General features: G+C 38.8%; 1 protein-coding gene across 2 annotated transcripts in view; it reads left to right on the top strand.

Moving 5' to 3' along the window:
• The first annotated feature begins 1,446 nt into the window (after window positions 1–1,446).
• The window catches only part of GLRB (glycine receptor beta), a 51,426-nt gene continuing 27,759 nt past the window's right edge, over window positions 1,447–25,113 (top strand). For both annotated transcript variants that reach the window (XM_035326117.1, XM_035326116.1), the window contains exons 1-5: window positions 1,447–1,597; window positions 2,548–2,701; window positions 14,077–14,183; window positions 16,750–16,817; window positions 24,524–24,753. In XM_035326117.1, the coding sequence (XP_035182008.1) occupies window positions 2,580–2,701; window positions 14,077–14,183; window positions 16,750–16,817; window positions 24,524–24,753 (527 nt within the window). In that variant the 5' untranslated portion in view covers window positions 1,447–1,597; window positions 2,548–2,579. The remainder of the gene's footprint in view (window positions 1,598–2,547; window positions 2,702–14,076; window positions 14,184–16,749; window positions 16,818–24,523; window positions 24,754–25,113) is intronic.

Here is a 25,113-nt window from a genome sequence, read left to right as displayed (position 1 = left end):
TAAAATTCAGAAGGGCTTTTAAAAATAACTTTTTTTTTTTTTTTTTTTTTTTTTTTTCTGCAGAAAGAGTGTTGTGTTATGGGAAGCCTTTGAGCTTTGCTTTATGTTTCAGGAAACAACTTTGCTTTAATTTTGCAAGTTCCTGTGTTTGAGCTGGAAAACGGTACCTTCAGAGACATGTGGCCTTCAACACACCTGACTAGGCTGGCAGACTTTGCATGCATGTATATGTACACACACACACGTACACATGTATGGCTGTACACATACAGCATTTGGCAGCAGATCTGGAAGGTCATGGGAGTATTATCAGAGTGTGTCTAGAAGTCAGTTAGGGCAGGAACATCGCTCTAAAGGTGGAGCTGAGGGTCCCTGGCATTGGGAATTACTGAATCTATTCACTTCTTGCTGCCTGCCATGGCCTAACTCACCAGGTCATGTTCTCCCTTTCCATTTGCTAAACTCGTGATTTTCTTCACTTTTTGTCCTTATATTCCAGCTTAAACAGTGCTTCATAGAAGCATGATAAGGATTACAGGGCGCTGCAAAAAGCATCCACTGATGCATCATACTTAATTGCCATTCCCGTTCTGAAGAATACAAAGTGGTTTTCATACATCTTCAGGTCCTGCTGTTCTTTCATTTTAGTGCAGACTGAAGCTCTGGCTGTGTATGGGGCATCACAGAATCCTTAAGGTTAGAAAAGACCTCCAGGATCATCTGGTCCAACCGTCCCCCTACCACCAATGTCACCCACTAACCCATGTCCCCAGGCACCACATCCAACCTTTCCTTGAACACCAAGGGACGATGACTCCACCACCTCCCTGGGCAACACGTCCCAGTGCCTGACTGTTCTTTATGAGAAGAAATGTCTCCTCATTTCCAACCCAAACCTGCTCTGGCACAACTTGAAGCCATTCCCTCTAGTCCTATCCCTAGTTATCTGTGAGAAGATGCCGACCACTCGTTCTCCACACCTTCCTTTCAGGCAGTTGTAGAGAGCAATGAGGTCTCCCCTGAGCTTCCTCTTCTCCAGACTGAACAACCCCAGTTCCCTCAGCTGCTCCTCACTGTGTTCCAGGCCCTTCACCAGCTTCGTAGCCCTTCTCTGAACATGCTCCAGGGCCTCGGTGCAAGACTGGAAGGTAAGGAATACTTGGGAAGGGTCAATTTCTGGAACTTGGCTGCTGAAGAGAACACGAGACAAATGGGAGACGCTGCCTTTGAACTACAACAGGAGGGTGGGCGTTAGCTGACCTAAGAGAACCCGCTCCCCTTCCTGGCCCAGGGCCCGGCCTTCCCCAGCCGCAGCGGGCAGCGCCCTCCGGCCCCACTGCCCCCGGCCCCTTCGCCTCCTCCGGCGGCCTCCCAGTGCCCGTGTGCGGCGGGGCCGGGCCCGCCCGTGCCGTGCCCGAGCCGTGCCGTGCTGGGCGGCGCGGCCCCGCACATGCTCACTGGGCGCCGAGGCAGGGCCGGAGGCAGGGCTCGCTGCGAGCCGCCGCTCCTGCGCTCCGCCCCGCGTCGCGCCGCCGGCCCTCATCGGGAGGACCCGCTCGGCTCGGCTCGGCTCTGCCCGGCTCGGCTCTGCTCGGCGGTGAGCGCTGGGCCCCGTCAGCACCTCGGCCAGCGCCGTGCCGCTGCGGCGGGGCCGGGCCGGGCCGGGCGGGAGCGGCGGGGGAGGTCCGTGGGGCGAGGGAGCGGGGAGGGGACAGCGGGACCCCGGCGGCTGGGGCCGGGGACCTGCCGGTGCCTGCGGGCGGTGCGGGGAGGGGGGCTGGCTTCCTCCGGGGAGCGGCTGGGAAGGGGAATGCGGCTAGCGCTGAGGGGTCCCCCAGGTGTCCCTGGCCTAAGGAAGGGGCCTGGGGAATGCCCGTGGGAAAGGAGCCCGGGGGTGGTGGTCGAGGGCTGGTGGGGCACCAGCCCATGGGGCATCACCAGGTGGGACTGGGTGCAATGGGGCAATGCCCAGGGCTCCGGGCTGTGCCCAGAAGCTGTCTTGGCAGATCCCATTCAGTGCTGATGCCGCATCTAGAGTCCATGCAAAGTAGTCATCTATGGGTAATTTCAGCCATGAAATTAAATCTGCAACCCTTTCTCGTAACCAGTGTTGAAATTGTGGCTGCTTGCGGTGTGCAGAGGTCAAGACGCCTCTCAGTCCTCTACCTTGTTAAAGGCTGGTTGGCCACCTTTAACCGTGTTTAATGGAGTCAATAAATGGTACTTTTGGTGAGGAATTATCTTCCACATTTCTGAGGATTTTGAGGTGGGAAGCCTTTGAAGGTCATCCCATCACATTTATGTCTTCAATACACTGGACTCACACTTAAATCAGTTCCTCACAGTGATTCTCCTAACTTTGGGAAGCTCCTTAACACTCACAAAATTACCTAAAGTGGTTTTGTATCAGATTTACACCTCAACAGACTCTCCTGTGTCAAACTGGATTTTTGAAAGGAAACATTTGTTTACTCTTTTTACATATATGTTCTCATTTGCCATATTTAACCCTACTAACATAAACCTCTTTATTTTTCCTTGCCATAGACTAAAGGTTTCTTTGAAGCTTAACCTTCAAGATGAAGTTCTTACTAGCGGTTTTCTGTTTGGTCTCGTTCTCCTTATGGATGGAAGAAGTCTATTCCAAAGAGAAGTCTTCAAAGAAAGGAAAGGGGAAAAAGAAGCAATACCTTTGCCCATCGTACGTTCCATGTTTCTTTTATATTCTTGCATGACTGTGATCATGCCATATATTTAAGACTGGACATTGCATGGGAATTGAAGTGGAAGGTGGTGTTTTCCATTAAAAGAGGGATTTTGGGGGTGGAAGTGAGAAGAGGGCTTGACCAGTGACATAGCTAAGTTCTGTCAATGAGTCTGTTTCTTCTGCAACAGGTTCTTTTAATGAAATAAGAAATCTAAGCAATAGTAAAGAGATTTTTAACAATGAATAAAAATATTTTGGTGAGATTCCAATGCAGTATCTTGCACATATGGGCGCAGAGTAATGTATTTCTGTAATGTTATGCTGTCTGGCATGTTGAGAGTATACTGTCTTAATGAGATTCAGTTTCTGGTTAGCTTAGTTCTGTAAAAGAGGGATAGTCCTACTCACATTCTTATTACATGCTGAATAGAACTAATGTCTTAGCATCTTCTATCAGTGATTTATGGTACTGTATTTTTTCTGGAGGGGGATTGGATTGTTGACCTTCTGGAGCATTCTCTCTGTAAAAATACAGTAACTAAAATTAATCAACAATTGATGATTGCCCAGCTGATTAGAGACCATGTTCAGGACACCTATAATTACTTCACACTAAAAATAGTTTCTCCTTCTGACACCCACCACATTTTCTGTTGATCCATAGGACAATGCAGAAGTTTTATTTGGAGGGCCTTTGTTTGTCATTTTCATGGTCATCCTTGGTCATCTTTTTAGTGTTATGGTGTAAATATCTGAAGAAAAGATGGATGGAATATAACGAGTTACCATTAGATGTAGAAAAGCACTGTGCCTTAAATGATGAAGTGGCTCAGACAGGTTTACAACGCATTTCTTCAGAGACCATAAATGAAGAAGACTGGAGATTGAGACTGGATAGCTAAAATTTAAAAGACTTTTTGCAAGGAAACGAAAAAAAATAATGGGATAACCAGAATGAAGCACCATTTGAATGATACTTGTAAAGGTCCCACTCTTTTTAAGTATAAACAGTGATGTTTATTTGTAACACTGAATTTTTAGAAAGTTTCTACATGCAGTGAGTGTTCTCATTCTTTATTATAGTGGCCCTAAAAAATGAAATATGCCTTTGTATTTGAAAACATTAAGATACAAGTCTCTAATGTGATTGTGACTCATTTGAAGTGACCCATATCCGTTCTGTCTCCTTTGTGAAGTTACATTGAGCTCTGTATGGAGCTTTCAGTGTGAGCTACCATAAGGACTTCTGGCAAGGAGAGAAATGCCATGGTTCCAAGACAGGCGTGAGCACTGAAGTCCTTAGAAAGGAAGTTCCACAGCTCCATGGGGAGCAGAGTCCAGATCTGTCATGGTCTCATCAAAGTGACCAGCATTTTCCCCGTCTGGGACTTGATCTTAATTAGAGTTCCAAACATCGATGGCATTTTATCTTGAGAAGTGTTGTTTTGTGGTTTTTGTTTGTTTGTTTTGTTTTGTTTTGTCTTGTTTTCCTTCAACACAGTATTTTCTGGTACTCTGTTCTTCTAGACACCTGTTAATTTTACAAGCTATAAATATGACATCATCTCTCACCACCATACTTGGTGAATAAGTGCTGTAATTTTCTAGGCGAGGTTTTTACATTCCAGCCAGTGGAAGCTTTCTGTGAAAATCCTAGCGTGATTCCGTGTTTGTTTGACAAACCGCGTGTGCTGTGCTGCTAGTTAGAATTAATTGCCATAGCACTGAGCTCTATCATTTTTTGAATAGCGAACAAGTTGTTGGTGTCTCACTTGGCTGAAGTTCACAGCTTGAGACAGTCACTTGGTAGTGAAGCTGCAGGATCACTGGGCTTGTGGCTGGCAGCTAGACAGCCTCTGAGGTGAACAAGCTATCAGAGTGAGCTCTGTCGTGCTCGCATAACTCAGGCTGCTGAGGACAAACTTTCAACCATTGACATGTTTTTTATAGCCTTTCACAAAACTTCTGTAGTTGATGACACTATACATTGTAAAGGAGGAAGCCTACTCTTAATGTTTTCTTTCCTATGGAAAAAAAAAGGAAGATGAATCTTTCTTCAGAAACAAAACATAACTTAATGCAGTGGAGTGGGAATTCAGTGCCAATGTGAGGGTTGATAAAAATTAGTCTCAGAGAAAATGGCTGAATGAAAAATTTACTTGTAAAGCACAAAGGAATTCTTTTGAAAGAAAGCATTTTATCTTTTTCAAGAAGGTTTATAGGATTTTGCATCATTTATTGAATGGTGCAAATTCCTAATGAAAACATACATAAGTTAAAACTTTGATCTACCTTTAATTTTCATTGGTTACTAGTGCCATACAGCTTAAAGTTTTATTGTAAAATATATTGCCACTTGTTTCTTTCCACCATCTGAAAAGTTAAATTCTACCTCCACAAGAATATAAAAAACACTGGTAATTATATAAAGAACAAACTTTACAAATTTTATAATGGCATTCAAATGTATGCAAACAACTTCCTAGGAAAGATTTATGCTGAGCCTAATAATACTGCTTAGGTTCTTTAGTATGACATTGAGAAATGGATGGTGTTGGGACTGGTTTGACTTTTGGACTTTAGCATGAATTTGTATGAAGAATGAGCACACCTGAATTTTTATGCATATCTAGCACACAAGTCTTTAGCTAAATATACCCCTCTGGCATGAAATTAACTATAACTGCAAAAGCTAAAACCAAACTGATTAAAAAAAAACATAAAAAAGTTCATTATTGTCTCATAAACAGATATTTGCTTCCTTCAATTAGGAAAATTCTATCTTGTATCTGGGAGCAAAAACTCTTACTTGTGATTATTCATAATGCTTCTCTGTGTATTGTGTGACAGTGGCTTGATAGGCCATCTGATTTTCATTTATTTCTGAAACTGTTTCTCCCAGCATTTTTACTGAGGGGTTCCGAGAAGCTAATGCTTAATCACTTGTTCTTATCTTGATTTAAGGCTTCCTCAGACAGATGTAAAATTTCACATCTTAAATTTAGATCATTTTCTTTCTTACCTCAGGCTTTCCTAGTGAAACAGAGAGTAGTTATACTTATGTCTTATTCCTGAATGTTTGTTGATTAACAAACAAATTGATATATTAGACCTATAAGCCCACAATAGGGAGTTTTGCAGCATAAGTCTGGGAAGCTGGTTGCCACAGATGCATAGTGCAATAAAATATGCAGCTTTAATGTAACAAAACTCTTGCCTTTTGTCTCCATGGAAAACAGCTTTAAAAAAAAAAAAAAAAAAAAAAGAAAGCAAACAAGAAAGAGGCAGGTCTACCTCTTCAATAAAATCCTTTAAGATCTTTGTGGGTTACAGTATTCTCTTTACAAAGCTTATTTTGAAATCCACTATCCTGAATACAGATGACCTTGATGAATTTAGTCACTTGATCTGTTTGTTGGTTTTAGACTATCCATCAGCCATATTACCACTGTTATTTACTGTTTGGAGGTCACTCCAGGTTGTTGTGCTTCTGCAGTGATCTACCAGTCCCAGGCGAATGGAAAATGTGAGCAGTGAAGTGACATTGCGGGTTCTGGTGAAATAGTGTTTGATGTTTAAGGCCTGAAAAAGAATATGTAATGGGTAGTTGTTTCTTAAGTACGACAGCTCTTTATCAGAGTGTGTCACATAGGTTAAGCACAAGAGTGACTGCTTTACATGTTTCTTGTTAATGTGAATTAAGCCTACTTGAATGTTTCAGGCAGTTTGAACAGATAAAAATGAGCGTTTTGTTTAAAACAGTTGCCCCAGGCCCAGCCAGCTTTTTGAATAGTTACGTATTATTTGCCTTCCAGTACTGGTGTTATTTTGCAAAAGTTGCCAGATGGCAGAAGTTTAGGAAGCTACTCCATTTTAGTCATGGTGAGTGCTGACGTTGAGGATAAAATACATAGACAGACATGTTTGGGATGGAAGTTGTGGTCAAAACAGATTTTGTCTAATGCTATTACTTTTCCCTAGTGTAACTTCCTTGTAATTCCTCATAATACCTGTTTCTGGTAAACATGTTGGACACGCAGCTGTGACTTTTTCTAAGAGCACTGCTGAAAGAATGTTTTTCCTTTTGTTATGTCATAATAAATACTTCAGTTATTTTACAGTATTCCAGCTGCTGCTGTTATCCCACGGTCTTTGGCAACCCAGAAGTTCTCTCCTCAAAGCCACTTGCAAGATCTCTAGCCAAATTAACTTATAAGGAAAGGCAAGTTTGCTATGACTGTTAGAGAAAGCAAAGAGATATGTGTGTCAAATAGCAGCTAATAAAGTCAGTTACAACTGTGCTCACAATCCCAACTATCCCTGTTAATTACAGTTTTAGTATGACTCGGCTGTTCACCTGCACACCGTTAATTGCTGATGATCCCACAGGGAGTCTAATGCTGAGAGTATAGCACTGATCTCTGAATCCCATTCCTTTCTCTTGATCTTAAGACTGCTTTTAAATAGCATCCCTCCCCACCTGTGTGCATTTTCCGATATGGAGATTTATATACACGTAGATGATTAAATAAATACTGTATGATATCTACAGAGACTTTTTTTACCCACAGAGCAGGAGCACAAATCGTGTTTTGGCTTGTGTTCAATAAAGCATATCAGCCACTTCAGAAACTGTGAAATGGCCCTCAAAGCCCTCCACAAAACATGGCTTGTGCCATCTGCCAGGGCAGAAGTTTAGAAAGGTCACAAATGCCAAGGTTCAATAAACAGCTTATTTTAAAAAATAACAACAAAAGACGGTGGAACTGATGTGTTCAAAGCATAGAATTGTGTGAAAGTCTGTCCTATACATTTCCCTTGCTTAACTGCTGGCTTGTGCCAAGCTTTTTCCATAAAGACTAAAGCAAGTTCAAAGTCTTATATCTTGGATCCTCTCCACCTTCCTGTGGACAAGGACTGTTTTTCTCACCACGTGTCTGGGTATACATGGCCTATCTATCTGTAGTATGTAGTCATCCCCCAGATGTAAATGGTGGGAAAGTGGAATCGACTCTGTTGTCATTCCTGTCTTGTAGAAGACATTGTTGATGGTTTGTGAACATCTTCACTTGTAGGTGTGATGGTAGGGTTGATATACGTTGTGGAGGAAGATGGAAGAAAGTTGAAACAACAGCCTGAATTTAGTTGTGGAGGCAGTTATATTTCACAGTCATTCTGAAGATAAAGACATAGCAGAGCTCAGGTCTGGTTCCTGTAAAAATTCTTTTGCCCCATAGCGACAGCAAGTGGTCAATGGTTTAATTATTACGTAGTATGTAACTCTCATGGAAAACCATGATCCCAGACAGACAGGGCCACATTCCAGGAGGTCTGGGAATTTGTATTCAGAGTGGATAAGCATGCTGGGAAGTAAAAGATAAAGCTGTATAAGCAAAATGTAAGTTATCTTGTAAAACAGTAATTAACTATGGTAAGTTGGTTCTCTTTCAGTAATTCTTCCTCTCAAGTGAGCAGTGTTCACACCATTCCGAACAATGTAGTGATGAGACAATACAACTATGCAGAAGAGTTACAGAGTTGAGCACTCTAATTCTTGTATGGCCTGCAGACTGAGAAAAAATGTGGATCTGCAGGTTAAATTCCATCCCCTGAGCCTAAGTGCGAGGAAAACTGTAAGACTACATTTTGTTCCCAGCGCCACCAAACAGGTCTTTGAAGGAAAAATTCCAAAAATGTCTCTCCATTTATGCTTTCTAACCAAGATGGTGCTCTTGTCAAGATCTATGTCTTCTTCATCTCAGTGTTTATTTAGAAAAGAGATAGGGACATGGGGATCGAGGTGGACAAACGTCTGTAGTTCTGCTTAAACATCTGGATGCTGATCATATTTCATGCATGCTTGTGATGCCAGAGCACAGCAGAACGGCATTTCTGCGCAAAGGTCACTTGGGTGGTGACTTCAGTAGGACACAGAGAGAGCGGGAAGCAAACAAGCACCATTAGCTTGCCGTGAGCAGTTCGAGTCGGGTTGGATGAAGTACTGTACTAGCCCAGTTCTGTGGGTTTGGGGGCTGTAGCCTCTGGTGGGCAGATGAATCGTCTTGCTTTCTCAAGCTTACTGAAAAATAACAAGGCACTTCAGGATGCCATGTAAACACTCCTCAACATGTCCAATCCTGGAAATGATGAATGTGAAACCAAAGCTGAACTTAGAGGGTTCTGCTAGTCAAGGACTGAAGTAGTGGCCCTAGCTGAACTATTCACACCACCCAGCTTCAGGAATCTTGCTGACATGCCCATTGGGACCTATTCTCTTTATTCTTTCTACCATAGCAGATGAAAGAGGAGTTATTTTATTCAGTCTGCCCCAGAAGGGTTTCTGTTTTGCATTGCACTATGAAGGAACCTTTCTCTTTGTTCACCATACTGGATTACTTCCAAATTCAGGGACTGAAGTTACATACCTAAATTTAAGTGCTTAGCTGTCAACTGCATTTTGTGAGCATGCATAAAAAGTTATTGAGATTTCTGTAGTTTTAATGTAATTTGAATGACATCGCTTTGCATTGGAGATATCATAATTATTCTCCCTAGTAATAAAGATTTCAGGTGCTACAGTTTGAAAATGTGGCTGTTAAGCATGCTTGAGATCATACAGATTTCTCAGAGGAATTATATAGCATCTCTTTGATTTGTATTAACCTGTGTTTGTGCTTTGAGTTACTGCACTCAGAAAATCAAATGCCTGCAAATCAGAACACTGATAGGTTATATCAAGGAAGTAGTACATGCAGTGTATGGCAAGATGACAGGTACTGTGTTTCCCCAAAAATATTATCATTCCCTTATATCTCCTGCCATGTTATGTGACTAAAATGTCAGTTTCCATCACATAAATTAGATAAACTGTACTAAAATCTGTTGTTTCGGCATTACGTAGGACATTATTCTGGAGATAACAGTGTGAGTTGGAATATATATTTTTATCTGTCAGACAGTAATCTATGCAAAGGTAAAGCTTGACGCTAGGTTATCCAAGCTATGAGCTCTAAGTAAATGCTGACAATAGAAAAAGCATGCAGCATGATTGTTTGGATTGCAGTGTATTATAAGGTGGGATGTGAATTAGCTTGCCTCTGATATGTGCCTGTTTTTTCCCTGATTGCCATGCTATAAGTTAAAAATATATTAATGTGATTTTCTAAATTGAGAGATTCTTCAGCATAATGGGATCTTAAGAACAGGGATCAGGGCAATAGGTGAATTAAAACAACAGCAGTGAAGGTTCCCATCCCCATATGTGTAGAATAAATGTTGTTGATAATCCTTTTTCCAGCCATCTTCCTGTGGCACTGTCTGTGATAAGGACTCCTTGTTACTTCAGTGAGCTCTGGGAGACTAGATGTCATGATAACCCAGCAGAGAGAGACATAATGTCTTCTGACACATTTGCTTGACACAAATGTAAAGAACTTATTATTTCAGTTTCAACCAAGAGTATGCCTCTTCTTTGCATGCATATCTACTTATCAAAACTTCTGGATTTTTATTAAGGAATTAGGAAGATAATTATCTATTGACATCAATTTAAAATGTTAATCATGTTCTCCAAGGGCTGCAATAAAATGTGTGCAGCTGCAGTGGAAGAAAGACGAAATGGACACCTCCCTGTGTATCTCAGGCAATGCAGTACTTAAAGTCATTCTTTCATTCATCAGTGATACCAGAAGTAGACTGGAGAGAGGCCAGTCATATCCCACTGACGTGTTGACATACTAAGTGTATTTTGTTTTCTTTCTGGCTTTAGAGAGCACTGTTCATAAAGTGAGAACACTGATTGCTTTCTCCTTTCTTGCAGAAAAGGAGAAGACATTGTGCTTTGCTTTATTTAATTCCTCCCCTCCCCCCCCCCCAAAAAAAAAAAAAAAAAAAGTGGTTTAGGCAAAATTTTGATAAGGCAATTTCTAGCTTTCCTATTACTTTCTTTTAAATTCCTTTTATAAGAACTGTGAGACTTCAGCTGCATGACCCTTTGCTTGTTATGTACTATGTCTTGAATAGAAATGATAAATTACCTTGAAAAATGTTGCTACATTGCTACATTTCCATTTCCTAATGCTTTCCAGCAGCTACACATGCATTCCTTGCAGGTTGAAATAAATGTATTAAACTAACTACATGTGCTGCAACTAGTGGAAATTTAAGGGGAACCTTTGGCTCGTTATCAGCTTCTCGTGAAAATTCTAGGTCAGATTAGGAACGGTGGTAAGTAACTTTTGAGTTGGTGTGAGTGGTGTTGTGTGGGAACCAGCCTTTAGAAAACTGAAGTACTGCTTCTTTTGGGAAGGGAGGTTTGAGCTCCTATTCTTTTTCTCTAGTGTAGCCTACACATCAATTCAAAGCTCGCTGTCCCAGAATGGCCAGGTAGGCAGGGGTGGTAGTGGCTTTAGATGAGTATCTCCCTGGCTTGAATCATCTCAGCCAGTTACTCCATGTGCCCAGCCAACCCTGCTCAGTGTTTAGTTATTCTGCTAATCTATCACTCTGAAAGTGGCATAATTCTGAGCTTACCAAAAGCTATGCTTATGATTTCCAAGTGAAATTTTGATTTCAGGGCTCTCTGAAGGAAATCCAGTCCTTGTGAAGATGTTTAGTAGCACGAGCGCTACTCAGTGATGATAGTTCAATGACAGCATACTGTGAAGGACTGCAGTGAAAATACACCCGGTACTCAGCAAAGCCTTTTTCCATTCCACCACTTTGTTCAAAGTCACCATTAAAAAACTAGTGATTACTGACTCCAGGCTTCTTCTCCCAGCTCAAAGTAGCCAATGCTGTTGTGCTTTACTTGGCTCCTCAAGTTAGGAAAAATGTGTGCACATGACACAGCTTCAAAACACCACCCAAGGACTTGCAGTAAATGTGATCATGATGCTCTTCACCAGAAAGCAGTGCTGCCACGTCTCTTCCTCACATCACTGGATTCCCCCACTGCAGTAAATGTCCATTGTGTGACCTCTGAGCAAACAACCTGAGCACACATTTGTATTAACATTTTTCTGCAGTGCAACACAGACCTCACAAAATTACAGCTTTATTCCTTTTACTTAAAGAGACAAATAAACCTGTCAGAATGTCAGCTGTGCTTGGCCTTCTATTACTGTTTAATGGACTTTTTTTTTTTTTTTTTTTTGGTTTGTTTGCAAATATATTCTGCAAGCATCTGTATTTAATTTTCGTCATGTTGTCCCATGTGGTTCAGATCATCACTATTTAATGGCTATTACCGTTATTGCTATTTAATGAACTTCTTCGAACAATCCATAAGAGAAATATAAAACAAATTGGGTTTTAAGTTTGTTCATTAGTTGTTGTTTGGTTTTGTTTTGATATTTCACTAATATTGGGTATATATGTTTAGATACGAACCCTATTACTTGTGTTACGGAGACCATTCATTTATAAATATAATTTCAGCAGGCACCTGATGTGGATGTGTTAGGTGTTAAGATGTGTGACTTGCAAGGAAGCAGTGCCATGAACCTTTTTGTGTCAGAGAGAGTGCATAGAATGTTGGCCTGCCTTTTTCTACAGTCAAATGAACGTTCTTTTCAATCCTGCTTCTGCTATAAAATGGAAAATAATATTAACATTTAACTTTGTGTTTTTCTGTTGAATTATTGGCAACTGTGAGAAAAGCATACAAAGCTAGTGCATGATGTTTCTGTAGTAGCCTCTTCATTGGTCAAGGTCAACACTGCAAACTGAAAACAAACCTCAAAGTGACAGAAGTAAATCAGCTCTTTTATGTACTTAATGCTTCAAATCTGAGTCAAATATAAAAAGCCTAGGAAAATAATTGGAAGGTGAATTTATCAATTATTTATCAATTATTTATGAATTATTTATCAAATAATTTATCAATTATTTGAAGAAATACCCTCTTGGTATTTAATTTCGCTGATACTAAATTAGCAGAGTTTTATTGTACAGAGTAAGGATATACTAGTGGAAGTTAAGATATGTTGCAAGAAGGGAAAAGTTCCGTGTTTTAGTGTTTTAGTAATTAATTAATTATTTAATGACTTTTTTCCAGTAGTCAATAAGAATGATGCTGAACAGAAGCTACTGGAAATAGACATCTTGAAGTCAGGATGCTTTTAATAAAAAAATATAAATAAAAAAAAAAAAGGCCAAAAGCCTTTTGGAGAGTTAATATTATCTTCAATAAATGTTTGAATAATGCAGAAGTCCCAGAGGACATGAAGGAAAGTGAAGGATGAGATGAAAACTAGCAGTGAGCCAAAACGCTATAAAGAATCACCGATAGATCTGTCAAGCTGACGTTGATATGAGATATGCGAAACAATAATGCAGAAAATAATTAAGCAGGGTGAGCAGGGTAGTAGAGACAACAACAGCTGATACAAGTTAAGGAAAATATTTATAAAATTTACTGGATTTTTTTTTTTTTTAATAAATTTGTACATTTGCTTGCTGGAGGCAATAGCGTTGATATATATGACATGCCTGTGTAGGGTGTTTATCTTATTTTTACATGGCATCCTGATTATTAAGTTATAAAGACAGAGGGTTAGCAGAATAGTCAGAAAATGGAGGGAAAGATGAATATGAGCCAGTTCAACATTGAAAATCATCACTGAATAAGTTCTACAGACAGTACAGAAATTCATTTACAGGACATCACCAGCCCACCAGGTGCTTAAAGTGCGTAGGGTGGGGACCGTGCACCCTTACTCTTGCTTTTTATTCCTCTCATTTTCATGTTACTCTTGTAGCCACATTCATCTGTCACAGGTTCATTTTGATTTTCGTGATGGCTTTAATTTAACACACAAGACAATGACAGCAAGGTAAATGGAGATATTTTTAAGTGCCTTGAAAAAAACAGAGTGCAAGGCCTTGTTTTCCATAACAAACCTCCCATTAGTGCTTACCAATGAGACTATGCAAGGGCTGCAGCTGAGTGGACTAGCTGCCACTGGCATCTGAAAGCAAGAGGCTGCCAAAAGGCGCTGCGTGTTTTGTCACTTAAGTGCCTGTCAGTTTTCTTGTGTTCCTAATCTGACAGTCACTAAAAATAGTTAAGCTGGCTGTTTTCTCCTAATGAAGAAACCATGTCCCTCTGGATATGTAAGAGGGAAGGGAGCAATTAGTGAACTTCTTACTTATTTGACAAGATTCATTTTATTATCTATTGAATTTATCTAGTTTACAGTTAGAGTGTGTAGGAGAACTGTCACGTTTGTTACAGCTTCTTGAGAAATACTAAAACATCACAAAGAAAGACTATCCAGTATGGAACCTGAAAATGTTTGTGAAATGACTTAACTTCAAGCACGTAGCTGTTTCTGTCTAAATAGTAACAAATACACTTCTTTTTACAGCCAGCAATCAGCTGAAGACCTTGCAAGGGTACCTGCTAATTCTACAAGCAATATCTTGAACAGGCTATTGCTCAGTTATGATCCCAGGATAAGACCAAATTTCAAAGGTTTGTCAGATATTTCTGCCTTTTTATTTAATCTTTGGAATTTAACTTCTGCTCTTCTCACACATAGAAATTTTATATAAAGGTGATATTCACAGCCTATGTTTCTTTTTAAAAATGATGGAAATTTCCCTACAGTGTGAAACTATAGGAGACATTTACGCTTTTGAACTGAAAGATAATATATCAGGACATCATGATCATAATAGTGTCTGAAGCTTTTGCTATTATTATGCTTGCATTTTTATAAATTATTTTATAAAAGTTGAATTAGGTTTTGTAGAACAAGTTTTTAAAATATCTTTTTATCCCTACATTTTAATTTGTCTTTAGTAGTATCTCTCCTCTACAGAATTTTAAAACACTAAACTTCTCTATAAAGGTTCTTTAAGATGACTTTATAAAATTTGGAATCAGCAGTAACACTGCTGGAAATCATATGTTTCATATCTTTAAAGATATGTTAATAATACAGTTTACATATATGGGATTTCAAATAGGTGATGACTTTAAACACATTCTGTGATTTTGAAATACCTTTCTTGTAGGTATCTGTTGTAGGAATCTTCCATGTAGGCAAATGATTTCCCTTCATGTACAAAAAAGACTGGAATACCTATGCTCTGGAAAACCTCTCGTAATCATACAGCTGTGAATTACACTTTCCAGGAGTTAGATTACTTCCTTGCTTGAAAAAGACATATAAACTTTATTACATTATAGACACTGCACTTTACACAAATCAGTTCTTTCTTTTTAAAACGTATATTTAATTATATGTGTGTTAAGAGATACTGTAACACACATATCAATATATTTGAGAAATTGTGAAATCTATAATCTTTGTTGTGCTTTTGAAGAAACCAGTTTCAGATGCTCAATTTAACTGTTTTATAAATTCATTAAACTCAGTTCTCAGCAAGTTTCTTTCTTATTCTCTGTAGAATCATATTTATTTGATTTCAGCTCTGAACATTGTCACACACACACACACACACACAAAAAAAAAAAAAAAAAAAAAGTCCAGCCTCTGTTCTACCTGTTTTTCAGCATGATAAGCTTGTTATACCAAAGCATATTGCAGATTGATTTATATTTTTGATATCCCTGCTGGCAGTCTGTTAAGAATCAAGACTGAAGAAAAAGGGAGGAGATGTAACGCTAGCTCACAGGGAGCTGGAAAAAGAAAAACCAACATTTTCTGACAAGTGATTTGCCCATGTTAAAACGTTCCTCATGCATGACTGATTTTCTTGGACTGCACTTCCTATTTAGATCTGATAGAGACGGAACACTCCTGGCTACCAGTGGCACAGTGGGTGTACCGTCACAAACATCAGGAACTAAATGATGTATTATGTTTATTGCGTAACTGAAAGAACTACACTGATCTGATTTAATGAAACAAACAGGTTCGCTTTTTCCGTGAAATTTACTTTTTTCAAGTGAAATTTTATTGTAGCGATTTTCTGGTAAACAAAAAGAATTTACAGAGTTTGAATTTTTGTTTAATGTAGTCTGAAATACTGTGTGTATACAAGCAAACTATTAAACAAGACATATATTACTTGGTGTTTGCTCTATTAGAATTGTCTTCTTATATTCTTATATTTCATTTACTGCTGAAAATGGGAATTCCACTGGGTTAAGTACTTGTAACAGTGTAAATGAGATTAGATGTATACATCTAATGTGTGTACTGACACTCTCAACATACAGGTGCTAAATAAAACTAGTGGACCATAATTAGTTCTCAAAACCATCAGGCCACTTCCCTCTGCTTCATGATAACCCGCTGTTAACACCAGATAAATGACTGCCTATCAGTTCCCGCGGGGTGACAGAGGGCACATGTAGCAGCTGTCACACCATCCCTCTTGAGCTACAGGAATCCTGGCTGTGGAAAAGAGGAAAAAATCCAGTCCATCTTGATATCTTCACAGCTGCTGGCTTCTCAAAATTTTTCTTGGCAAACTGGTAATCATTGTAAAATGGAGCAGCTATCTGACTCTCTCTTGCTTGGTAGCTGGGAAAGCTGTGTGAAACAATTTTTATCTCCCCATATGCACACTTGTGCATTTATGCACTTGACTTGTGCAAAGAAGTATCCTCTTACAATATAAGTAAATGTGTCATCATAAATCATGTACAGGTAATTTAGGATGATGGATCTTCATTGTGACTTTGGCAGTTAAATGTGTTTGCTGCTAGAAATGTGAATTGCTTCTATTCATTGTACTGTGTGTAAAAGTAATACTGGATGGTGCATTCTGTGATAGCTGAAAATCATGGAATTTGAAAATGATTCAAATTTATGGGCTATGAAATGCTTTAAGTTTAGCACTCTAGACTAAGATTTTTTTTTTAATGTTTCCTTACCACTAGGATGAAAATAGTGGCAACAGATTAACCATAGCTTTTGAAAACAGGATGTATATATTAATTTGAAAATATAAAGCTGTGAAAAATATTATGATAGCAGTACAAAGAAGCCTCAAATGAAGGATAGTGTGCCTTTACTGGATTGTGCAGCTGACTGGAAATCTCTTTTTTTTTTTTTTTTTTTAAGGAATTCCAGTCGATGTTGCAGTCAACATCTTCATTAACAGCTTTGGATCAATTCAAGAGACAACTATGGTAAGACTGAAATGAAGTGAATGGAGCATATATGCAGATTTTCTTACTAAATTAAACTTGAGGGTGAGGATTATGAACTATAAAGTATAAATGATTGTTTTGACTGCGCAGACTGAGAAGTGAATTAATTGGGCTAGTAATAGACTGACTGTGCTTTATGCTGTAAATATAAACCTGTTAATCTATTTCACTCACAGATTGCCATAGCTCTTAGAATCTGATGAACATAAAATGAAATCTGTGGTTTCTAAGATGCAAGAAATGAACTTTTTTCCATACTTTGTTCAAAGGAAGAACACATTTGGAAAGTATGCCTGAGAGTTAATAAATAGGTTGCTCTCTGTATTAATAAAGGAAGTACTTGGACTGTAGATAGAAGGGAAAGAACATAGATGCATAGGTCTTGAGCATATAGGTAGATTCTATGTTGGTCTGAGAATTGGAATAAATCATAGAGGAATACAAGGAGAAGGAATAAAGGAACAGACCATCAATGACTGTACTCTTCCTCCTGTTTATTTGCTGTGTGAGAGAAGATAAACTGAGGACTGAAGCTTCTAAAATAGTTTCCTCAGTTCAATGTATCTCAACATGTCAATAACAGCAAAAAATAATCCACATTGCACTTTTGACGTGCTGTTGTTGTTGTTGTTGTTGTTGTTATATGAAGTAGAATCGATTTCAAAATAAAAAATAATTCCAGCAAAGCGCTTTCCAGTATTCTGGGACTCTAAGATCTTTTTGCAATGTTTTTTCCAATAAATGCTGTCAAAAAGATTGCAAAATATGCATTCAATTATTGAAGATGTTATGACCTGATCAGGGTTTTTATTTTGTGTAAAAAAAGATGGGAGTGCACCATGTCTTGCCAGTAAGTGGGAAGCCACAGCCAGGGTGTGTACTGAGACCTGGGAGTCCCAAGGCACTTCTAGACCATCCAGTGTAGAAACAGCTGCAGTGATCTTCTGTGTCCAGAGCATTGAGAAAGTTGCCCAAATCAGGCTGCTTTTTCAATGCCGTGGTTAATGCAGCATTCCTAGTCCCAATGGCAGAGAAGCAATAAGCCATAATATGGCTAATAAATAATAAACCACCTATTGTTGCACATGGAAGTAAATACTCGCTTAAAATTCAGAACCAGTGTACATGATACCAGAATGTTTCATTGAGACTGCAGAGCTGCTTAAATTTAAACGCATGCAATGGCTGAAGTAGCTTTTGAACAGCTTGGACAGAAATTTCTGTTTCTTTGCTAGGAGGGAATAAAGGATTTAGATTTGATTGCAAATGATAGCAAGTCAGCTAATGGCATTAGCAGGAAGTGATATTAAAACAAAGAAAGTAAGTTTGCTGAAGATACTTTGAGATTTATTTCCTGAAAACAAAAAGGGGACTGAAGTTTAAAGGAGCAGGGAGGAAGAGCAGGAAAGTAGGAGTGAGATACATGTCTAAGATGGCAGGTATATTAGGCCAGATGGCCCTTTCAAGTTTTTTAAATTTATTGCATTCTTTAAGAAGTGACTTTTACAGAGGCTTTTTTACAATTCACCCACATCCAAATAGTAACAAAACATGAATGTAAGGGGTGTGCCTCCACCCACAAAACTAAGCATCTTCTCCACTGCAATGCATGTATGCCTGCCTGTAAATTCCTGTCTAGTTGCTCGCAAATTTACTAGGATGTTCAGTAAGATAAGTCATGCTCTCCTTCATATTTCAGAGCTTCAGACACCAACTTTCAATTTAATTTATGCTTTTATTTAGATTTCTATGTCTAGCCCATCATTGTAATATCTAAGCATGTTAATGTGAAGCCTGATTTACTTCTCAGTTCCCTTCATGTGTCAGAGGACTTTGTCAGAAGCACTGACAAAAGAGTTAGTTGATTTGTTCTTACGTATATCACTTGGGAAGCCTTTCCTCCTGCAGTATAGGGTCCTGTGGACATACAGGAATTGCTGCTCTTGGGCATAGGCTGGTACTTGTCTTCATAAGGTCTGGATAATGCACCAGACAGCAACAAGTCCCTTGGTCTTTGAGACAACTGGTACCTCCATAATCACAGAAAAAACTGTTTCCTGGAGCTGAGAAATCAGTTCTGTGAAGGACCAGTGGAGCCTCCTGAATTCAGAAAGGATTGATATTTGCACGCAGTAATAGAACTGCTGAAAAAGGTTCCTCAGTACTGGAGAAGAAAGTGGCTGTCTGCATCTCTACTGTGTCGGGAATTAGTGTGAGTCATAAGGAATATTGATTTCTTGACTAGCTCTCTAAAATTATCAGCAGCTACTAAACTGGTTGAAGTGATATCATTACTGATACAAAAATATGTGAAAAATACATTTTTAAGTACTCTGTGAATGGTGTATTGTGATTTTTGGCTCTGCAGCCAATTCTGTCTGCACCAGCTAAATTCATAGTTTTTTTTTCAAAAATCTGCATGGTGTAAAACATCCTATTTGACCAAGCAAAAGGCACGTTCTGCGCCATATCAGTATTCCTTTTGTTGGGTGATTGAAGGGTGAGGAAAAATAACCATGAGTGCCAGGTGACTGGAAATGAGGTGGTGGTGGAGGACCCAACAAACAAATGGGTGCAGTGCCTGTTAAAAAAGGCCGTTAGGTATGCAGATTTCCTTTCAGTTCAGGAGGCTGTTAAAGAAGTGCAGAAGGAGATATCCTCAGAGAGTGGTCTAAGATGATCCACTCTCAGACCACTCTCTGAAATAGCTAACTCTATCCATGGAATTAACGTCTGGAACCTCTACCCAGTAAAGAGGCCCCTGCAGTGTTCCTTGTTGTCATATCATGGTGGCTGGTTCTGATGGTTCCTCGCATATTTCAGAAATCCCACAAAGTTCAACAGACATGGCTTCTCTGAAAAATACAGTAATCAGTGATTCAGTCTTTTCACCAGTTGTAGCCAGGCCAAAAATCCCAAATGACATTTATTCATAAATAGCATGTATTGGAAAACCTTCAAGAGTGTCATTAAACTTATATAAATGCTGAAGACTGGGGGCTCTTTGCAGATATTAAGAGAAAATACGTTGAACAACAAGAACTTGATGCAACTGATCTTTGACACAAGGACTAGCATTTTTTTTCTTAGCTTCATATTTCCTGTTTTTATCTCATGTAACAATAATGCGTCTCCATCATCTGGGATTGGTGAGTACAGCAGACATGGAGAGAAAGGCTCATTCTGCTAAAGACTGCAAGTTTAGACAGGTTGCACAATCTGTTCCAGCTGAAAACAAGGCAATCATTGGATGAAAGTCAGTATATTAAAGCAGAGACAGAACAGGAGGCGGAGGTGGGTGCTGAGACAAGAACTTTACTCATTCAGGGTTAAAACAAGAAATAAAAGTGTGGCTAGACTGAGGGCAAGGAAGGCCAGAAGAAGTCTTACTGGGAACAGACCTCTGCAGCCTGTCCTCTGTGGGCATGAGTTGTCCAGCAATAGATCAAACTGATTGTCGTTATCAACATCTTTTGACTGGCTAATGGCAGGGGAAATAATTTTATGACTTAATGTCACATTCCCTGTTCTGCTCTTTTGATGAGGATCAATTATTTTTTTCTTTCTGTCCTTCTAGTCCCAGAACTATTTGTGTTCTTAGCTATGCAGTTGGCTCATCATCAACAAAAAAAGAGTAGAGATGACCTCCTGCTGAGGTAGAGTCCACTTAGTTTTAAGAGAGAAGGGAATTTCTCTGTAGAAAAGCATCAACAGATTTGAATCAAGATTAGTGGAGGCATAGCATTGATCCTATGCCCAGAAGTCTATATTGCTTTATTCAAACACCTGTGAAGAAACTGAAGGGGAAATACTTTTTCCATGTCTAGGAAAAGTAGGGTTCATGTTGTATTGTTGATTACTAGAGATAATTGCAACCTTTTCATACATGCATCAAACAGGTTAACTGGTAAAAAAGGAAAAAAAAAAAAAAAGTTAACTACAGAGTGAATAAGAATTTGTACAGCTAAAATGGAGGAAAGCTTCCAGTAAGCTCCCGTCATCTGGACTCATGTAACATGTTTCCTTCTTACTCTTTGGAGTACTTCTCTGGGATCCCCATGGTAACTCTGCTCCTGGTTTTTCAGTGATTATGCCACACTTAGAAACTGTTACAGACCAGTCAGAGATTCCTCGGGATAGATCCTTTGTGTTACAAATACCCATGAGGCTATAATATTTTAGCTGTACTAACAATCTGTCCCTTTGACTACAGAGGCTGTCCTCAAGGTTTGTATTTGCAGTGTAACCTTTCTTCTCAGACTCAAATGGCAAAACAACACTTCCTTCTCCTTTACTTTAAAACCATTTTATTTATTTACTTATTTTAGTATTCATGTGCTTAAAATAATTTTCAGTTTTCTTTTCTTAATCTGAAAAATGCCATTTTCTACTTTACTGCTCTGTTAAAAGAGAGTACTCCTGCTCGGTTAAAAGTGACTGCTTTTATGCTGCCTTTCTTTGTATCATTGTAGTTGATACAGAAAGAGCTTTTCATGATCTAGTGTTGGTCCAGTTCTCAGAGAGAGAAGTGTTGGCTATGCCTAGATTCTGGCCTGAAGAGTATTTCTGGCCATATGCCCACTGTGTAGGTTACATTTGAAATATTTCCTAGAAGGCCTCCCCTTTCAACCTCCCTGAAAACAACTTGCCTTCTGTTGGGAGTTGCGTGGGAAAACAAAGCCTTGTAGAACACTTTAGTGATTCTTTTTACCTGCCAGGTCCTCCTCACTCCAATGGTGACTCTTTTTTCACCCTAGTTTCAGGCTTTGTAATTGTTATGTGACTCCCTTTTATTGTAAAATGTTGATCATTCTGCAATATTCAAAGAACATCTGTAAAATATATAGGAGGAGGAAGACCATGTGTCTTATGCAGAACATTTCTTCAGCATACTTTGAGGTTTATTGCAGTGCACATTCTGAATCTGAAAATCTGTTTCCCAAGGTTTAGAGGACTAGTTACAGGCTTGTTCCAAAATGGATTATACCAGATCACAGCCTATACTGCTGACATATATTGTAATAGTTTGTATTCTGCCAAAAAGAAGCCCTTCTATGCATTATTGTCTGTAGCACCAGTTTTGTCTCTTGACATCTCTTTCCTTCTCTGGACATTTTCTGTATTGCCTCAAGTATGGGGTCAACTTCCTTTCCGAGTACAGTGTCACAGTTTTCTAGTCATTTAGGTAGATCTGAACCTACCTATTTTAGGTGGAATTCTCTTCCATTGACTCCAATGGGAATAGAATCAAGTTCTTAAACTGTCGCTACAGTCCATTGTTTGGTATACTTAAGATCATTTTTAATAGAGAAAGGAAAGAAGTAGAGTGCCACCCACCTGATCTCATTACCAATTATTATTTTGACAGTGCATTCTGATTTTCAGTTATTTAAACATCTTCTTCTGAATTAGGGACTGACCACAGCCTCCATTTCCCAATCCCCTGAGCTACTTGGGAAGAGGAGGGAAGGGAGAAGGTGTTTTTAGTTTGCTTTTAGTTTCTCACTATTGTAGTCCACCAATGATAGTTAATAAATACAATTAATCTCCCTACACTGAGTCTGTTTTCCTTGTCACGATGGTTGTTGAGTGATCTCCCTGTCCTTATCTCAGCCCTTGACCCCTTTCCATCATATTTTGTCCCCCTTTCCCTTTGAGGAGGGGGAGTGAGTGAGTGGTTGTGGTGGAGCTCAGATGCCCAGCAGGATAAAACCACCACAATGTGTAAGCTGAAGGCGAGTGTTGGATAGTGCTTATCATTTGCCCGTGGCTGTGAGAATGTTTAGCTGGAATGGGAACTTCAGAAACAAGCAAATAATTTTTTGATTATCTGTATATAATTGAAAAGATGCACTCTGAGATAATGACCTGAATTCCCTCATATTCTGAAGTTTCTCTATGAAAGCCTTCCAGTACTAAGTCACTTTATATCATCCGTTATTTTATACTGCTTCTTTACTTTGACAGGATGATATAGGCCTTTGTATAAAGAAAAATCAGACTACATATATTTTTGTTTCAAAAACAGACTGCTAAAGAGTAACATTTCTCTCAGAACTATGCATATTAATAAATGTTGCCTCATATCTTTCTACTTAGTCTTGGTCCTTTGCTTTTCATTACAATGCAGTGGGAATACACATTACACAGCTTAGCATTGTAGTGTAGTAAAGAAATAACCTGGGCTGATCCGACTGGCGAACTGGACATGGGAAGGTGGGCACTGCGTTCCAATTAACAGGATAAATCAGTAAGGTAAACTATTCTACATGAGGTCTTAACCAAATGAACGCCTTCCTGTTGGAGCGAGCATGAGTCTCTAAATGTGGCACTTGCTTTGGACTGTAAATATATGCATTACAGTCAGTACTATAGAAGAGAACTTACACTAAACACTAAAATGTGTAAAAGACACTAATTTGTACAGCATGCCTTTATAAATTTAGTTTGCCATGTTGAATACGTTGATAAAACAAAAATATGTCAAGAACCTTCACAGATATCTGGCATTTTGTTATAATTGTAAAACAGTAGCAGTCCATATCTCAGATTGCTTTGTGCCTAATAGATAATTATAAAAAAATAAACAAAACATACCATAGAATATGAATAGGGAGACCAGAGATAGAGTTACCTTAAATATAGAATTTTATTTTTGTTTTACTTTGTTTAACATTGCCTTTATTATTATTATTATATTTTTTAATGTGATCTGCTTAGTTTACATTTACAAAAACAAGAAGCATTGGCTTAAATGTAAATGTGAAAAGCAAAAAGACTTACACGTAAGACTGAAAAATTGTAACTGACATACTGGGTCAGATTTTTCCTTTGGATGCACACAGCTTTCACTGAGGACAGAATGCATGTGGGTATCGTTTTGCCCTCAGACACATGCTACTCCAATTCCCAAAGGCAAAATTTGGTTCTCATTGAACGTGGCTCTACTATTGTCCATACTTGAGTAAAACTCCTGCTGAATTCAGAGGAAAATTTCCTCTATATAAAACCTTGATTTTGTCTTGATATTTTGAGACCTTTTCTGTACCTGTTTTCATACATGCTACCTAAGGACTTAGCTGCATGCTAAGCTGATGCTTAGCTGCATCAGTTTTCCTACAAAAATAGCCCCAGATCGCTATTACAGGTCCCGAGGATGTATTCTCTGTGTGTAGTTTAAAATCTGCTTTCTACCTGGTCGGTTTTCTGCTTTTATAGATTGGCACATTGCCATCAGTGTGTCACTTAACCAACTGTAGAATAAACTGGAATTTACGCTTACAGGATATGTTGATAGAAGTAATGCTCCGCCTGCAGCTGCAGTAATTCAGAGTAGTCATGCTATGGCTCCCTCTGCATTGCTGCCTGCTCTTCTTTATGCCTATGTAACTGGGCTACTATCAGAAGGGATGCAAAAAGCATCCTGGGTGGACAACTTGTTATTGTATTCAAAGCATAAGACATAATCTACCTTTTTGTAATAAATTCCATTAAAATTGACACTTATTAATGCTGCTTGAATAGTGATTACTATCTGTGTGATAGAAAAATCAGGGCATAAATAGTTTTTCTTTAGTGAATTGGATATCATGGTCTTCTTTCTTCGTTGTTTTTTTTTTTTTTTTTTTTTGGGGGGGGGGGGTAGACTTTTGGCTGCTCTAATACTTATGTATTCTTGTTGTCAGGATTATAGAGTCAACATCTTTTTAAGACAGAAGTGGAATGACCCTAGACTCAAACTACCCAATGACTGGAGGGGTTCGGACACACTGACAGTGGACCCAACAATGTTTAAATGTCTTTGGAAGCCAGACTTGTTCTTTGCAAATGAAAAAAATGCTAATTTCCATGATGTAACTCAAGAAAATATCCTTCTCTTTATATTTCGGGATGGAGATGTACTAGTCAGCATGAGGTATTTTTATGAAATATTTTTACTCCTTCTTTTTTTTAGTGAATTAATGGCATGATGTGAGATACATACACTGTTAGATTAGTAACACATTACAGTTTTTAGCTAATATTTAAATATATATAGAAATTTTTAAATAATGATCTACTAAATTAAATGTATGAAAATAAAATGGAGTTTCAAAGCACGTTAATTGATAGCACAGCAAGTGCTAAAAGTTTGAAATGTATGTACATTTATCTATCATGTTAAAATAACATATTAGGTGAACTAGTATTAGTAACGAAATTTAAACTCTGTTGATAATTGCCAAGATTCCTGGAAGCTTAATGAAATGGAGATCTCTGAAGTAAAGCCTTCAGC

Source organism: Oxyura jamaicensis, chromosome 4 (genome assembly GCF_011077185.1).
Source record: "Oxyura jamaicensis isolate SHBP4307 breed ruddy duck chromosome 4, BPBGC_Ojam_1.0, whole genome shotgun sequence".
Lineage (NCBI taxonomy): Eukaryota > Metazoa > Chordata > Aves > Anseriformes > Anatidae > Oxyura > Oxyura jamaicensis.
Note: the sequence above shows the minus strand (reverse complement) of the source record. Positions and strands in the feature narration are given on the sequence as shown.